Here is an 18,486-nt window from a genome sequence, read left to right as displayed (position 1 = left end):
AGGTTTGAAGACAACATTTCTTTGGGCAGAGCAAGAACTTGCCTGAAACCTGAGTCACATCCATTCCTTCCAGAGCCAATGTGTTTCAGTTTTACTGGGAATTTCAGCACGGGGGAGATTAGTCAGACTCCATCCAGCAGGTTGTTTTTATTACCCAGGTCAGAGTCCAGGCCTTTCAAGTCGTGCTGCATTTCAGTCCTGTGCAGAGACAACAGAAATTCTAATTATTTATAGTAATTTACTTTAAACATGCCCAGCTATTATGGTTTGTGTGCTGCATCAGGCAACCTTAGGACCACCCTAGGCCGAATAAAAAGCCATTTAATAGCATATAAGGGAGTTTACTGGTTCTTCTCAGGCTCTACTTGTACAAAATAACTATAGGAATATAGTACCAACTCCATAAGATCTTGTACCAAATACAATCTTCTTTGACTTTCCCTATCCCTGGGAGTGTCCAAGGCCAGGCTGGATGGAGCTCTGAGCAACCTGGTCTAGTGGAAGGTGTCCCTGCCCATGACATAGAACAAGATGAACTTTGATGTCCCTTCCAACTCAATTCTATGATTCTGTGACTTGAGCAAAGAATGTAGAACCATAAAAGAGCTGGCTTAGTATTTACTGAAGCATTTATGTAATAGCAGGAGACTGCATGACCCTTTAATCTGTTCAAACAGTTCCCTCTCTCTTCTCAGAGTGCCTTCCTGAGTCAGTGGTGGTTGGAAAGGAAGTTTGCTCTCTTGCTTTGTGTTCTCCATCACACAGGGTGACTGGCTCTTTCCTACAGACTTTTCTGGAAAGCATCTAGTCCAGCAACCAATTCTGAAGCTGCTGGTTTAAAGCACAGCTATAAGTTAAAGGCTGCAGTCTGTGCAGCTGCAGGAGTCCTCCAAGTATTCCAAGTCAAAATACAATTGCTCCAAGGGGGCACATTCCAGAGCCGGAGCTGTGCCATCTTTCTTGTTCCATACATATGCTTCCCATCATTGGCTCAGCACTCAGAGCTGCTGCAGAGGGGTAACACTATGCCCAAATTATCCTTTCACCTTCGTCCTCCTGGGAAATCATGGTTTTATTTGTTATGTATTGCAAGGTTTGCAGTTGCAGGGGGCCTGGGAACGAGCGGGAGCGAAGGTGGGAGCAGCAGATTGTGGCCTCTCCCACATATGTGCCTGTATTCCACCCCTGTCCAACCTAATCTCTCCATTTGCCTGGGGGAGCTCTGCTATTCCACAGTAAGTCCATTCCAAACAAGTGATGCTCTGTAGAGGCCTGTGAAGCAATACATTTACAGCTCTAGTCCTGAAAAACAATACAAAAGAGCCCTAAGATTAGGCAGGTGAGTAAACCTGCCCTGCAGGTCTCAGCCTCCAAACCTGCACTTCCCACACCACCTTCCCTGCTCAACCACTTTGGGGAAGTTACCCATCCTTGGGCTCTTTGCTTCTTCCAAGTTCCCAGAGAATACCCCCTATCCCTGGTTCTCCAGCCTCTTTGCCACGTTGCCAGCAACTCTCTGAAGCACTGGCTTCACCTATCAAAGAAATTATTAAAAATCACATTATTAATCCATCGTTTAAATTAACAATAGCACAAAAGCTGCATTTTGTGCTTATCATTGGTTAAATTTGAACGTATCCTACCTAGTAACACATGCAGAAGAACTGAGGCATTTAGAAAGGCAGTGCCAGAGGCCTACAAAAGATATTCAATTCTTTATCAGTCCCCACATTTTCAGCCCATTTCAGGAGGCCATAGGTCATACACCAAACAGGTACAGGAACACAGCACTCCAGTTTTTCTTTCACAGCACTAAAAGGGAGAGAGTTAAGGAACTTGGCATTTCAAAGCATTACAGTGTGTTTCTTGGACTGCAGAGACGACTGGTTTTTGAGCTAACACTGTTGATAAATGGCTGCTCTTAATACCATCCCTGGCTTATAGCTGAGCTCATCTGAAATGCTTCTCCTTCTCTTTTCTCACACTTTTAATTGCCAAAGTGGAGATTCTAAATTACTTTTCTTGCTTGTGAGTTCTTCAGTTATTAGCACTGACCAGGAGTCTGAAATACAGTCCAGTCTGGCATAACTTGTCTTATTTTTTGCTTCCCTGGATTAAAACGCTCTTCAGCCCCTCTGTCAGGGATGCTCTGGCCTGCTGAGCATGTGAGCAGCCTCTGGCAGGCACCACAGAAACCAAACTCTGCTTTCACTGCACAGAATCCAAGAATAGGTCAGGCTGGAAGGGACCACAGTGGGTCCTATCTGGTCCCACCTCCCTGCCCAAGCAGGGTGATCCCAGAGCACATGGCACAGGATTGTGTCCACATGATTCTGGAATATTTCCAGTGATCATGGACAAGCTTGTCCACCAGGACCTTGTCCACTTCAAGAGATCTGGGTCTCTGTGGTTTGCATGAGTGTTTAAATGAGCTATTTAATGACAAATCTGAGGCAATTTCATGCATATGAAAGCAGTCACAGTGCTTGACTTTTCTATGTTTATCCCAGTTGGCTCATGCAGCCTTATTTCAATAAATCACCACCAGGTGTACACAATGTAAGACCAGGGAAAGACTGAGTGTTGCAGAATCCATATATAAAATTAGAGCAGTGAAAGACAAAGCAGAGTTTGGTTACATTCTTAAAAAGTTAGAAACATCCTAGGTACCATTTTCAGCTTCTCCTTCCCCACTGAATTTGTCCTTCTGCATCACAAGTGCTTTTCAAGGCAGCACCACAGGCAGCACCACGAGCCCAGTGCTGTGATGGGCTGAAGGGAATGATCAAGCCCCTCTCCCAGGCAGTACTGTGGGGCCTGCCAGAGGCTGCTCACATGCTCAGCAGGTCAGAGCATCCCTGACAGAGGGGCTGAAGAGCATTTTAATCCAGGGAAGCAAAAAATAAGACAAGTTATGCCAGACTGGACTGTATTTCTGCATTGATGCCATAGACTTCAGCTACTGAAATGTGTGTGGTGCCACCTTTACTTAATGCCACCTCAGATCTACCCATCTTCATCACACTGAAATTATGCAAAAAGTTACAAACCCAATAAAAATCACATCCTTTACCCACACTTGCATCAAGGTTGTTTTAATCACCATATTCCCCCTCCATGCTGTACTGTCTTCATCCCAGTATTTAAATAAGGGTAGACCAAAGCAGAGCTTCTCTGTTCATTTCAGGCTCTTATTCCCCAATTTTACAGATAGAAAGGATGTATGTGCTGCACAGCACACACAGGGAGTCTGCCATGCCCCAGATGTGCTGATTTATTATGCATGCACAGAACTCTCCATCCAGCACGTGAGCAGTGGGTTAGGGAGAGCACAGTCCTTTCAGGAGCTTTTAATCAGCCAATGCCCTTGAAATACTTCAGCTCCCTTTCACAGTCAGGTGGTGGCAGAAGAAATGCACCATGTGCAAAACCATTTCAGAACAAGGAGGAGGCCAAAATGGTGGGAGAGGCAGCACAGAGCTGGGGCAAAAGGGACACTTTTCCCGGTGGGTGACCTGCCCAGGGCACCATTTCTGAACTCTGCCCGAAGCATTATCTTCAGGTCAAAGTGATGGCCTGTGGCAAAGCAGTTTAAAGCAGCCATGCCCAGCGTACAGCCTTCTTCCCCTTCCAGAGATGCATTTTGTTCCACTAACACCTTGACTTCTAAGAAGCAAAAACAATCACTCAAATTTCTCATAAACAAATCCCACTAGACAAAATGCTCTCTATACTCCATTTCACTCCAAATCCCAAAGAAACTTGTGATGTTGGAGGGCAAGTTATTTCTTTTGGCTGGCCTTGCTACAAGAAATGGCATGCTTTATTTTCCTCTTTACAGGATTCATATTGTGTTAATAAAGTTCTGTTGATTCCCTCTGGCTGACTCTGCAGGAAAACTATTCTCGCAAAGCTTCTAGTCTGAGTTAAAGTAATCTTGCTTAAAACTGCCCATAATTGTTTCAGTCTCTTAAGTTTAATGCTAAGCACTGGAACTATTGCCAAATTTGAGTCAGGGTGTTCTATGAAGGCAGGATAAGCTGACCAAAGGTAAGGAATTCGGTAAACGCAGGGGGAATTTGACCTGGCGTTTCTCTGAGCCGGCTTCTGTATTTTTGACCTCTCTCTGAAGAGGATGGAAAGATATAAGAAAATCAAAACAGATGAGAGTTTAGTGGGAGTTGTGTGCTCCAGAGCGCTCGTTATTCCATCAGCCAAGTCCCCCAGAGCCAGTGCAGTCCCTGAGGGCAGCGCTTCCTCCGCAGGAAGGGCTGCTCAACCCACTCCCCACCACATTCCTCCAAAGGCTGGAGACAGTCAACAGGAAGCTGACACTGGAAATCAGCCTGGGGATAGTCTGACTGTGGGCAAGGGGAGCAGCCCCTCATCTTCTGAGACAGCCCCTCGAGGAGCACAGCCTGGCTCCCAGCTCCCAGGAGCACAGCCTGGCTCCCAGCTCCCATAAGTATGGGAGGATGAGTGAGGCCAAAAGAGAAGGAAACACACTCAAAGAACCTCAGACCTGGAAAACAAAGCACGGGTGCAGTGCTGAATGTCTGTTTTCCCTCCAAGGGCAAGGATGGGACACCCTTTGTCCTTGATTCCATCAGGAGATGCTGTCAGTGTTACTGCAGAGCCTCACACCACGTTTAGCAGCAGTGCTACCCAAGGCTGTTCTGCATTGGAGGAGTCAAGCAAAAAAACCTCTAAATAACCTTTCAGGGATCTGCTTTCCAGTCCCTTTAATCTCCTTTCCACTTCCCTGCCATGCTGGGTACATTTAGTAGTCCTCTGGGTTTGTCCAAGCTTTCAGTAGGGGTTGTTATGAGCTCTTGCAAAGTAGTTCAGTTATATTAGTCAGGAGGTGATTTCTCCCAGTCCTCAGTTAATTCAGATTTGGGCTCTAAGAAAACTTGGGACAATATTTTTTGAGTGTGTGAAGGGACAAAAATCAGAGCACCAGGACATTTTGTGAGTGTTGATATTGCCACATTTTTCTTCTGATTTTTGCAGGGCTTCTTTAAGTTTAAGCTAGTATTGGAACAATCAGTCCTTTTGTTTCTCCTTGGCATTATTCGTGCCTATATTGCCTTTTATTTTCATTCAAAAACTTAGGAGTGATTCGTAGTGCTACCATCCATGTCTCTGATTATTCCAAGGAGAAAAAAAAAATATTGTCATTTTTAACCAGCAATGATTTGTCAGAATTCTGAAGGTACCAATAGGTAAAAAAAACCCAAAAAACAAACAAACAAAAAAACCCCACAAAACAAAAACCCAGCCATCTTTTACCCTCATGGTTTGCAGCAAGAATCAGAATAACCAGGAGTACTGGCACAGAAAGCTCATGCTTGTGTCTCTGTGAAGGGGAACAGAGATTCCCATTTTTCCAGTACACTAATTACCTATTGCTATCTCTAAAAGACCAGAAGGATCCTTGAAAAGGTAATAACTTTATGACAAAGCAGAACAGACTGTTTCACTGCAAGAACTCAAGAAGCTTAAGAACCACTGCACTGGGTCAGCCAAAGGTCTACCTTTCCTGGCCAGTAATACTACATGTAATAAAACCATCAGAGAGAATTACCACATTCCACATTTTGGTCTGTCCCCTCCAACGACTGTTCCCAACTATTACTTGGCTTTGAAGTTCACTTCTCCCATTTCAGATCTAAGGCAGGCATTGGGAACCCAAAAGACCATTCTAATTATGATAGTTACTATAATAAAGGATATCACCTTTCCCCACAAACCCTGCGCTCTCATTCCTCCGTGAGAATGTTTCTCCTTGCACATTGTTGGCCTCACTTACATTTTTAAAGCTGAATATTTATCCAGAACAATAAAGTTTCTGATCCAACCACACCTCCCTGCGAGTCACTCCACTGAAACACTTCCATGCATAACAATCACACATAGAGGCAAAAACTTGGAGGATCAGGACCTCAGATAAAACATCAGTTGTACCATGTCTGAGTCCAACCTCATTAAAGATGATAAGAATGCTGGGGACATTAATCCTGCTTTATAATCAATTCTGTATTTGCCTAGGTTATTTTTTCTGGAAGTGATTTTCAAAGAGCCAAAGAAAGCACATACATAAAGGGATAAAAAAATGCAGCAGCAAAGACACCTAAAATAAACCAGCACTCCTATTTAAGTAGTCTGAGAGACCCCGTATCAGGTGAGATTACAGAAACAGGCAAGAACTACAAAACAACAGGAGGTTATTTCTTTAAAGAGTTCCCCCCTCTTTGTTTTTGTCCCTTTTCTGCATAGAACACTCCTCTGTCCCTCCACTTATAGCACACACTATCATTCGTGCCTTCTTTTCTGCACACAGCCCTCATCCTTTCTTACCCTGAGAGGAGTTAAACACTCTTGTTCCTCCAAAGAACAATTTATTTTTCCTGACAAGGCCTTTTATGCAATTAGCTAGAGAAGCCATGGCCAAAAAGAAAGAATAACACATGTAAAACCACGCCAGAGAACAGAGTAGGTAGGAACTTGTTGAGTCTATTACCAGACAAAATGTTTAAATCAATGGTGTGTTCTCATAAATCAAAAGCCATATTTGGCCTTAACTATAACCATCCCTGTGCAATAGAGGGAAAACACTTTAAAAAAAATTATGAAGCTCCTGAAAGAAGGAGGGGGGGAAGCAGCAGATGAGACAAGTGCAATGTAGGGTCATCTCCCAGACAAGGAATTTATTTTATAGGTCAGAATGGAGGTGTCACAGCTCTCAGGGCTGAGCAGAGACTGCCAATCACACCAATTCATACCAATCTGGTGGGGATTTGGAGACATTAAAGAGCCCTTTGAAACTGGTTAAAACTTGGACACTTATGCAGGCTGCGTGCTATAACAAAAATTGAGCCCAGAAGAGCCAGAACTCTTTGCTACATGATCAGAGACAAAAGGGTTTGCACTGCAGACCATAAAAGATCATTCCTTTTCAATTACACTTGACAGATCTGAGTTATTGCAAGAGGAACAGGTTTGGAGCAGTAAGAGTGAATCAGAGAACACAACATAACTCAAGAAACAGTGCAAAAATCTCGTCACACCTTTTTCTTTTTCAGCTGGAGTGGAAGATAATCTCTTTTCACCCCTCCATCCTTGTTCATCCTCTTGCTCTTCTGGTTGAGCTGGTTTGATTCAGATTTAGGGCCCCCATTCATCCCAGTTACATAGCTTTTCTGTAAAGCTCTTTTCCAACCCCGTGCTCTGTTTCTGTTGACAGGATTTCACTGCTTTCCAGAAGAGTAATGGATTTCTCACATACCACACTTTAGAAAGGTCCCTTCCTCAACAACATCCTCCACAGCCCAGAAACCTTTAGTAGCTCTGTTAAAGCAGTGGCTCTGACCCAAAGGAAGATATTTTGCCTGCTGTGAACTCCAACCCTCCTCAGTTTGATTTGCAGCTCTGCAGACAGAGCTCCCAAAGCAGGGCTGTGCAGTGGCCTGGGAACACCCAACAGGTCACCCACAGGAACCACCCCCAGCTCCCTGCAGCTTTTGGGGGTCTGAGTCTGTAAGGGCTTGCCCAGGCTGCAGCTGGGGTTTGTCTCACAAGGAGGAGGTTTTTTCCTAGCCCTGTCCTTCCATCTCAACTTATTCACCTCTTGTTCGGCCACCAAGCCCAGTCCTACCAAGCAGCCATAGTTTTTACAAATTTCATTTGTTCCTTTAGGCAATGAGTTTTACTAGACCTGCATCCTCCATATGAAATCCAAGACAATTTGCTTCTGCTTTTGCTTGCAGTCCTTAACACATTGTCAGCACTCCCACTGAAGCAATCACATTGAAAATAAGAGTTGCTTCTTCCAGTTCTGGCATTTACACATTTTTACGAGATGCTGGAAAAGTACAACTGGATATTTTTTTCCCCCTGCAAATGTTGAGACAATAATAAGTACCAGACTCACAGAGTTCTGACTGGCCTGGGATCTAGGTGTTCCTGACATGTACCATGTCTCTCAAACATATTACACACTCCAATACTCCTGTTATCAAGAGCTTAAGCTTAATTCTTCTCTCCCCATCAACATGCAACAAGATTTCCAGGCTTTCCTGACCACCAGTTTCTGCACGGTGCTCCTTCCTCAGTGCACGCAGAGAAAGCAGCAGAGTGTGAGAACTTTGTGGGCAATCTGTGAGCTGGACAGAGAGACAGTGACTGCTGTGCAAAGGAAGGGCCAAGGCACTGGGAATATCGAAAATAAATGCAGACCGAGCAGTTTTGGGTTTTTCACTCAACCAAGAGAGCAGTGTAGCCAGTCTGATATTCGCACTGTCAGGGCTAAAGCCTTACAGGGACTGGAGCTGCAATTCAACAAGCAATGTAGGTGCTGGCATAGTGCTTTTCTACCCCCAGTGCCATTTTCAGACTATTTGTTGACTGTGGGAAGCTCTGCAGCTCCACCTTCCCTAAGTCTTGGTTTACAGCTTGTTAGTGCCATGTTGGTGGGGCCAAGGAGAATTTCTACCAGAAAGTCTCCTCCACACTCCCAGCAAAACAGAGCAGCCTGCTGAGGCTCCAGTTTGGAGCAAGTTCTTACATCGTCTGGATTAATTTTCTTGCACTACTATTGCCTCTAATCTTGACTACTTCATTGTTTCTAGGAAGTTTCAAAAGGGGAGGGCAATTAAAAATTATTTGAACAATTATTATTGTAAAGCAAGCTCAAAATCATTCTACAGTGTCCTAATTTCAGAGTTGCTCAATGTGAAACATCTCTTGTGGGGCCCTCTAGAGCCATAGATGGTGTGTAGTTCATCTGACAAGACAAAGGTGAAGGAATATAGAATCCCAGAATGGTTTGGGTTGGAAGGGACCTCAAAGCTCATCCAGTGCCGCCCCCTGCCATGGGCAGGGACACCTTCCACCAGCCCAGGTTGCTCCAAACCCTGTCCAACCTGGCCTTGGACACTTCCAGGGATGGGGCAGTCACAGCTTCTCTGGCTTTTCATGGAGTGCACACTGGCTGCTCCTTTTATCCTGGTGTTTACAACTCTAAAACAAGCTCACACAAAGAGTTTAGGTCCATTTGAATCCAAATTAGCATCTTATGTCAAATGCATGAGACAGTCCATTGTGATAGGATGCTGCCAAAAAGTGAAGGGAGAATGAAAATTGAGATTCATTAGGTTTAAAGTGGACTTTTGACCAGCAAGATCAATGAGTGCATTTTCCTGGGCAGATTTACAGGCCAAATGAATCCCTGGTTTAACCTCTTATCTCAGAAGGTTCCATAAAGGGAGGGATTTGCCTATCAGGGTCGGGCATGTGCATGGTTCCCAGGCTTTACAAGATTGAAGTCGTAGCCATTTCAACCTAAAAGAGGGAAAGGAAAACCCACAAGAGGTTGGACAGGGAAATGAGATTTGAGCACACTCCCAGACCATCAGGCAGTGATTGATGTGCTAAACAACAGTACACAGGACAGGATGAAGTCCTGCAAGAAAAAAAGCAGAGACCAGTGAAGAATGAGCACAGTCAAAGTACGTGGGAACTGTGTGCTCTCAGGGGCACTGGTGACCAAGGGCAATGGCACCCTGCACTGCCCTCAACAAAAAGGCAGCTATCCCTGGCTGGTCAGTAAACACCTGACACTCTTCTGCCACCACTGTGAAAAGATGGGCACTGTCTTCTCCTCACCTCAAGTTGTTTATCAGCAAAAGCAGCTGCTGCAGCTGCTACAAAAGGGGTGAGAGCAACCACATCACCCCAAACAGCTGCACCAGCTGGGAGCAGAAGAATCACACAGAAAAGACAGGTTATAAACTAGGACCCACTTCCAAATTTCAGAATATGGTAGAATTTCTACAGCACCCAGATACACAGTCCTCATCCCCAAAGGGTAAGTATCACAGAATCACAGAGTGGTTGGCTTGGAAGGCACCTTAAAGATCATCTAATTCCAAACCCCTCCATCTCCAGGAGCTGTAAGTGATTTAAAAGTGAAAAAACGAGCACAAATACCAAATGTAACACTAATAAATATTGAAAGCTGACCCTGATACCACATTCAGTGGAGAGCAGACTCCAAACTGATTTCTCACCCACAGTGGATATTGCCTTTCCTTTTTCCCAGCTGGCATTAAAGTAGCAACAGCTTTAGTACCAGGTTTTGAAAAATTTGTTACTGTAAACCAGACTTGCAGCAGATTTAACATAAAACGGAGCTATTTTCTGGCTGTTTGTACAAAATGAAACATGAGCTAACATTACATAAACTAGATGATGCAGGTTTTTGAGGCCAAAATCCCATTTTTACTAGATTTAGAACCCCTCTGTTGATGCAGGTTTGTTTCTGGGGATGCAGTGATCAAAGATTTGCATCTGTTTGCATATGGAACTAGTAACTGTTGAATGTGCAAGTCAAAGCTTGCAAACAGATAAATGTTTATTGATTCTTCGTAATTGTTGTTACTTTAATACCAGTGAGGGATCCAAACCCTACACGTGGTCCTACAGAAACACAACAGATGCTCTGTTCCAAGGATCTCAGCTTAAAACTGAGTCTACTGCCTAACAGTAGACTAAGAAAGTCCCTTAAGGTACCAGTTATTTTTAAAAAAATGAAGGCAATTTTAAGGAATCACACTGACCTTTCTGAGCTCTTTTCTTCTCGAGGGAAATTTAATTTCATTTAGAGGAAACATTACCATGCTGTTTGAAAGCAGCACCAGGATTTTTCTGCTGCGTCAGAATTTTCTTTGGAACAGAAAAACCTTCCTGATATTACCAAACAAACAGACAATCTCACTGATAGATTCCAAAGAGCGATAAAAAGGAAAGAAGTTAAAGGGTCTTATCAGTATAAATGGCCTTTGGAGTGCAGTTACTGTCTCTATCTTTTAATCTCTTTCTGAAAGCTCTGGAAGCTCCCTGTGTTATCTGTGCCATCCATGAAAACTCACCACAAAGTCACTTATTGCCCCCTCACCACCTCCCATCACCAATTATTTGTGCAAGTGCACTGGAAATTTTTGAGGGTGGAGATCCTCACGTGGCAATACAATCTGGAGCTTGTAGATTAAAACCTGATTTAATAAGATCCCTTTGCTTTAAAAAGCTGGGCATTGAAAGGAGAGAGCAGAGCTATAAACATGAAATCACAGAATTCCAGGATGGCTTGGGTTGGAAGGGACCTCAAAGCTCATCCCATGCCACCCCTGTGACAAGGGCAGGGACACCTTCCACTAGCCCAGGTTGCTCCAAGTCCTGTCCAGCCTGGCCTTGGGCACTTCCAGGGATAAACACTTCAAACTCCATCTGTCAGCTATGAAGTGACGTTCAGTTCTAAGAAATCCCAAAGAACTTCCAGTTTTTGATGGACCATGGGATAAAAGACATGGGTTGGTAACAGCTTTAATGAATTTAATGAACAAAAAGGCACTGCCATAAGAAGCTTCCCCCACTATCTAAACATTTTTGCCAACCAGATGAAAGATTATGAATTTTGATTTCTTTTCCGCTTTTGTTTCTCACACAGGCATATCACAGGCAGATTTCCTGATTATCCCCCTGAGAAGGCAGGAGGGTCAAAAGCTATTTTTTCTGAAAAAACTCCAGAGCAGGTACTGTTCCTCCTTTAATGACAAAAATTAATAAGTACTCCAGGAACCTTATGGTTAAAAAGCTTTTTGCTGCAAGAGAAAGGATGGCGTTCTTTCCAGGGTAAACCACAAAAGCTGGGTACCAAAATCTGTTCCATGTCAGGATCTTAGTCATGACTGAAGGTGCTCAGGTGATGGACGAGGTGGCAGAAGGTGCAGAAAAGGGCTCAGCTACCAAGAGTTACTCTCCTGTTGCAAAATCCACATGGTTGAACTGGTCCTAGCTACCAGTATAACTACATGTTAAAGAGCCTTGGTTTAAAATAGGTCAGCAAAGCTGCCCCAGAGGCTGAAATTGGTTCCAGTGTGTTTGCATTCAGTATCAGCATAGCCCAGCAGCAATTATTTTAGTTTTAAGCAGAGAAGAGTTTCTTGTGCAGGCAGGCCTAAGCCTTGATTTACTGCCAAAATTCATTAAGCAAGTCTAACATCCAAGTGAAGGAAGCATCTTAGTTTATCTTATGTGTTCTTGTAGTGAACTCAGTTGTTTTTCCCAGTAAATCCCTCTCCCAGTTTCTCTGGCTAACAGAGGTGGCTGATAATCTCTTCCTTGGATCATCCTGATGTCACACAGGGGAAGTGCTTAAGCCCAGCTGGAGGCAGTGGCTGGCACTCAGAGCCCACCCCAAAGATCCAAGCAGGATGATGAGTCTGGGGAGGGCAGTTATAAACAGGAAGGAGGAGGATTCCTGCACAGGGGAGCAGGGTTTGGCCACTGAGTGAACCAGGTGTGGGGGCTACTGGTGGGCTGTGAAAATAGTCCTAGTATGAAACAGTCAGAATTCTGTGGTCCTTTAAAGCTCCATTACTGAGAGACTGTTACCTGATCTGCCTGCAGCTGGGGATCTAACACAGGAATGGTACAACAGGATTGTCACAGAATCCCAGAATGGTTTGGGTTGGAAGGGACCTAAAGATCATCTCATTCCATTCCCTGCCATGGGCAGGGACACCTTCCACTAGACCAGGTTTGCATCCAGCCTGGCCTTGAACACTTCCAGGGATGAGGAATTTTAGATTCAGTCCTCCCTGGAATGGCAGGGAGGAGCCTGGAGCCAGCAGTCTGTGTGTGGTTCGGGGCAGTGTAAATACAGGCTGGCACAGCACAGAGCACTGCACTAACCATCAGCTGCTTTGCTTACAACAAAATGCAGGAAAACCGCTCCAAGCAGCTGTGTCTGCCTAAAACTGAGCTCAGGGCATGCTCCTGGTTCTAGCCAAGCTCAGAGCCTGCTCAGCTCAGCCCTGCTGGCTTCAGCATTAAGTCACTGTGTTGTTCAGAGCGAAGGAGACCCTCGGTTAATTTTCAGCTCCTAAAGCAGAAACACACGTCAGAGTCAGGAAGGCTTTGTTGGCTGCTCTAGGAGCCACCCAGCAAGTGTGGCTTATTCCTGGAGGAGGCTTGGGGAAAGTGATGCTAGTTAGCCCTGCTACCAACAAGGATAAACACAACTCAGACAGAAAACATCACCAGAAATGACACCGAGCAACTCTGGGTGTGGAGGCAGGTTGTGAATTTACTCTTCCTGTCCTGCTCCCAGCTTTGAATTGCCACCTTCAGCTGTTCTGCTGTCTTTCCTGAGCATCTGCTTTCTCTTTGCATAAAGAAATACAAGCCAAAAGTCTGAAGATTGTTTTGCTGCCTGTTTTCCCTTCATCCTGGAAGGAAAACCCTGCGTCTATTTTCCCAACAAATTTTCACTAGCAATTATCTGATTTTCAATGATTTTGGGGCCTGTTTTCTCTCCCTTCTTAGCCAGCAGAATGTGTGTCACAGCCTTGACAGATTTGCACAATGAAGTTGGCAAAAGAAAGTTCAGCACAATTGTGGTTTTACCTGAATGTCAGACAAGTAAAACATTTTTTATTCAACTGAGTCAGCTGCATATTAAAAATCCCTGAGGCCACTGGGTTTGCTCCTCACTGGTCTACTGGGCAACATACTAAAGGAAATCCTGGCCCCATTGAAGCTAATGGGAGTTTTGTCCTTGACTCCAGGGCAGACAGGAGTTCACCTCTGGTACAGATGAGCTTCTGTGAAGGGGTTGGTTACTCCTGAGTTAAACTCCATGAAAAATCAAGAGTGAACCGTATGTAAAAAGGGAGCATTTTATAAGACTTGGGTAAAGACACTTTGGGGAAAATAAAATACAAATTAATCACTTCATGAACCATTGCTGCATTATTATACATCCTATATTTCTTGATTCTTTGACAACTCTGACCTTAGCTGACTTTGTAACGCAGCTGGCCTTCTGCACAAACTGCTTCCCTGACATTTCACAAATACCTGGCCAAAAGATGTGCCAGAGAGATCCCAGTGCAAAGTACTTGGTGCTTTAGTCAGAAAAATAAGTGCTGTCCTTTAACTGAAAAGAAGCTTTTCTCTACTTCACTTACTCTTCAAGAGTATTTAAGATTCCAGGACATCAGTGTAATCTCCCTACATCTGTTCCAGATTTCTACCCCTAATGGTTTTTTATGTTTTGCTCTGCAGATAATCATCAGATGTGACAATTTTTAGCTTTGCCCTTATCCTGCTGCCAACAAAATTACAATCTTTTCCTGTAGTTCATTAAGTCTCATCACCATGAAAATAAGCCAAGAGAATTGCCATTCAGCAGGTATTCCCCCCTCTCATTTCCAATATTAAATAATCCACCAGGAAAAAAAAAAAGGTGTCAGAGAAGGACTCAAATCTCTGGAATTGTACTTTTTGTATCCGGCATTTTGCAAATATGCTTTTATTCTGACAGCGAATACACCAAGCTTATTTTCCAGTACAAGAAATAGGTGCCTACAGCTATACTCACCCTTATGTTTCTGTTCCACACTATTCTGGATGCTCCTTTTAGGAATTATCAGGCTGGATTTCACAAGTGCTAAACACACAGTGCCATCAGCTGACGCCGGGCACTTCAAATATTCAGATTATTTCCAGTTAACACTGGAGGAGGAGAGAAACTGTACTCAGTCTCTGTTCAGCTACACAACAGGCAAATATATTCAGCTCCAGACAGCAATCCACCTTCCCTAAAACACCACCACCACAGACCAAGCAAAAGACCTGGAATTTTCATGAACACCTTCAATGGAGACCAATGTTTGGAGATGTTTGCCAGAAAATGAGCAGGAGAGTGAGGGAGTTTAACTAGGGAGTTAAACTACGTTTGGGCAACATCTGCCAGGTGGAAAAAACCCCAGAGCATGCTTCAATCATGGACTGCAATGGATGGGTTAAAGCCAACTGTAAGGTTTTGCAAGATCCTATAAAGCTCTGAAATCCCACCCAACATTTTGAATTCTTTCCTGCGACAAACAAATCACTGGGGTTGTTTCTGCAGCTTAAGCTTTGCTTGCAGGTGCACACTTGAAAGTAAACAATTCTCAGAAATTTTGACTCTATCATCTTAAAGGAGTTTTTTTCCAACTTAGAAGATTCTATGAAGAGCTACTCAGATGGATTTACCCGTAAGAGGGAACAAGTCCAGACCACTGGCCCTCAGCTGGCTTAGATGGGACAGAGTCCCAGGCCTACCACAATGACAACAATATCTGCTCCTGATCTCTAAAAGAAGAAGCATTTCTTAGATACCACAATACCCTCTTTCTGTAGAGTTAATACTCCAAGAGAACAACTTTTTCTCTGCAGGAACATCAGGCTTTATGCCTATAAAGCATTTCTGTTCAAACCAGTTTCAGAGCCAAGCTCTGAGGCTGGCTCTCACCTGCCACAGCTGGAGATCCAGCATTCCCAAACTCACTCTATCCCTGCTTTTCCTTTATGCCCACAACGCTAAAAGGGAAGAAGTTCAAGTAAGGTCTTCTTTCATGGAATGAGGCTTATTCTTGAAGAACGTCTGCCTCGAGTATCAGTTCACCTGAGCCAACACCAGGCTTCCTGTGGCTGAGGAAAGCAGAACATAAGTGAGTCCTGCTGGCAGCTGGAGGTTTTCTTGTATTTGGCTCATATAAACCAGCATCAGACAGTTCCATTCATAAGCTGCACTCTGGTTCAGTGCCCATCTCTTTCCCAAAAACGGGGATTCACACTTCAACAGTTTGGAAACACTTAAAATGATGTGTGAACACAGAAGTCAATTCAACTTTTGTGGGATTTAAAGGGAAATGTCTTTTCAGCCTTGGAAGAAAATGCTGCTGGAGAAGAGTCATCATTAGCACAATAGGAAAGACCAGGAAAAAATACAGAGGCTAAAATTCATCTGCTCCTGCTGAAATATGTTCTCTTCCTCAAAATTAAGAGTTTGCTGACTGCTTTCAGTATCATTTCAGAAAGAGGCAACCTAGCAAAGAAAAGGGCAGTCTAAAACAATTTAGGAAGACATCTGCTCCTATCTCCCCTTTCTTCAGGGGGAAAAAACCCAACTGTATCATCATGTGGGTGAATTGCTTAGTATCTCAAACTAACCTTTTCTGGCCCTTCCCTTTCTCTCCTCCCCTTTTGTTGGATTCTTCAGGCATCTCCTTGTAGCTGGAGGGGAAATGGTTCTGTATAAAGGAGCCAGAGGAGGTGAGATGCACAGCCAGCTTCCCCAGGCTCCCAGTCCTCTGGAATCACAGAGCTGCTGAGAGCAGAGGTGAAAGCAGAGCTGGGGAAGCTGCACAGGAGAACAAAACCGAGGAAGGCAGGACAGAAGGAAAAGGACAGTTCAGCTCTCCAGTCCCTTCATAGCAGGTTCATGAGAACAGAAACTCCACATAACCCCTTCCAGTATCATCCATCTGTATAACAACATGAGAGCAAATCATTCCAGTTGGAGTGCACTTAAAATATCACCCCTAGAATGCAAAAACACTGCTGAAAATGAAAACCTTTTGTCAGTGCTGTGTGTTTACAGGTATCCTGCTGGATAAACCCACCGAGGTGCTGGGATTGGTTATGGTTACCCTTTGTAGGCAGGGCAGAGGTGGAGGTGACAAGGTTGGATTTCGGGCTGGGTATTAGCACTAAGGAAAGGATACACTCGGAGTAGCTCTGTTGGTTTTGGATACAACAGGCCTGCTGGGACTCTAAAAACCTATTTTGAACTCCAGTCAATCTGTTAATCTCTCCCAGGGAATGAAATGCTTCGCTGCTTATCACCTCCAGATATGACTGAACAGTGCTTGGGGTTTAAATTACCATATTTAATTAAATGTAAGATACCGAAATGCTTGGGGACGTCCACTAATGGAATTGCACTGGCTGCAAAGCATAACGTTGTCATTGTCCCCTTCCAGTGTCCAGCCTTCCGTACACTGAAAGGCATCCTTCAGAAAACAAATATTTTTACTGTTACAGGAAATACATCTTACAATTGGAAATGTTTTATTTTCTACTCCCTCGTGGTACTGCCAGTATTAATGATCCATTAATAAACTTCAACGGCCAGAGATTTTCTGATTTACACTTATCAGTAAATGGTCTTAAAATTCCTCTCAGGGACAGGAGAACACAATGAAAAGTGCCTGGAAACAAGATAATGGTAGAAACAGCAAATTCCACCTTCTGCCTTTTTCAGGCAATAAAGTATAAATGGCCAGGAACTCAGGTTATGGAATTGATGGAGCTGTACCCAGTTACCAGGGATAAGGATGCCATGCTATCCACGTGTATCTGTCAGAGTCTGTCACAATATCTCTATCCAATCTCTCTCACCCACTAGAACAATCTCAGTCTTTAGCCACATTTGAAATCAGACACGCCTCAGGGCAACCTCTCAAAATCCATCCCTATAAAAATCCATCTGCCTTAGAAACACCAGCACAGATTCATTAGCTGAGTCCGAGTCCAGAGGGAACCTTAAGTTGTTAAATTAGAATATTGTGGGTGGTTTCAGGAGTTGGTCTTACTCCATGAAAGCCCTCATGGTTTGGGACACAGAAATCCCCTCTTTCCTAATGATAATAGGACAGGCAGCACCTGTGGTAGGGTTTGCAGGTGGGAGTACCCCAGTGAAAGGGCTGCTCTGTAATGGTCAGCCACTCTGGAATTCAGAGGGCAGCCTGTGGGATGTGGTGTTCCCCCAGTACTGGAAAGCTGAAAATGTGGAGGGTTCCAGAATCCTACAGGCACACGTCTGACACACCTGGCACAGGAAAACACTCAACCAGCAATTCACAGCCCTGTGTCTCTTCCAGGTCGCTGAAGAACTGGCTGCCAAACAGGAGGCAGAGAAAGCAGAGCAAAAGGGGAAAGATGAAAAAGAACAGAAGGAACAGGCAAAAGAAAAAAAGCCACAGAAAGCTGGAAAGAAAGTAAGGCTTCCTGCAGTACAGGCAGGTTATGGAGAGAGAGACAAAGCACAGCCCGGAATGGGCAGAGCTGGTAACTGGCATTTCACTGGTCACCAAGGCTCCAGCCTCGGGCTCAGGAGACAAAAACTGGCTGGGGCCAGTCCCTCTCAGCCTTTGGTGGTTTGGGGGAACTGAATTTTACCTCTCATGTTTTAGGAATGGCCATGACTGAGCTCAGTGGGAGGAGCTGATGTTGGTGTGGAGACATAGATGGGGGAAAAGCACACGTTAGGGCTTTGACAGCGTTGCCAAGACAGTAAGTCAGGTAACAAAGTGGTGCCTGGCCATCTAACCAGGCATTTCCACTTCTAATGTGTATACAGAGAAGTTAGTTGTGCCACCCACTTGCAGAATTAGGAAAGGAGAGCCTTAGTCTCACTCAGAAACCTGCCTCAGAGTTTGTGTGGATTTCAGACTAATTTTTAAATTGTGTTAACCAGCAGCATCTCTTTTTTTTTTTTTACTGCAGCCAGTATTTCATAAGCCTGTAAATAAGTCATCATTTTCAGTCCACATTCTCTGCTACTTTTGCTTCAAATCACAGTGGACACCACTTAAC

At 44.2% G+C, this 18,486-nt stretch overlaps 1 protein-coding gene across 2 annotated transcripts in view; it reads left to right on the top strand.

The window, feature by feature from the left end:
• The window catches only part of IQCA1 (IQ motif containing with AAA domain 1), a 106,373-nt gene that overhangs the window by 41,098 nt on the left and 46,789 nt on the right, over window positions 1–18,486 (top strand). Inside the window, exons 7-8 of one of the 2 annotated variants that reach the window (XM_027735145.2) lie at window positions 11,507–11,591; window positions 17,772–17,888. In XM_027735145.2, the coding sequence (XP_027590946.2) occupies window positions 11,507–11,591; window positions 17,772–17,888 (202 nt within the window). The remainder of the gene's footprint in view (window positions 1–11,506; window positions 11,592–17,771; window positions 17,889–18,486) is intronic. The other variant, XM_027735146.2, reaches the window with a different exon arrangement.

The sequence above is a fragment of the Pipra filicauda genome, unplaced genomic scaffold (genome assembly GCF_003945595.2).
Source record: "Pipra filicauda isolate LSUMZ 115617 unplaced genomic scaffold, ASM394559v2 scaffold282_size1924045_pilon, whole genome shotgun sequence".
NCBI lineage: Eukaryota > Metazoa > Chordata > Aves > Passeriformes > Pipridae > Pipra > Pipra filicauda.
This window is presented reverse-complemented; position numbering and strand designations above follow the sequence as displayed.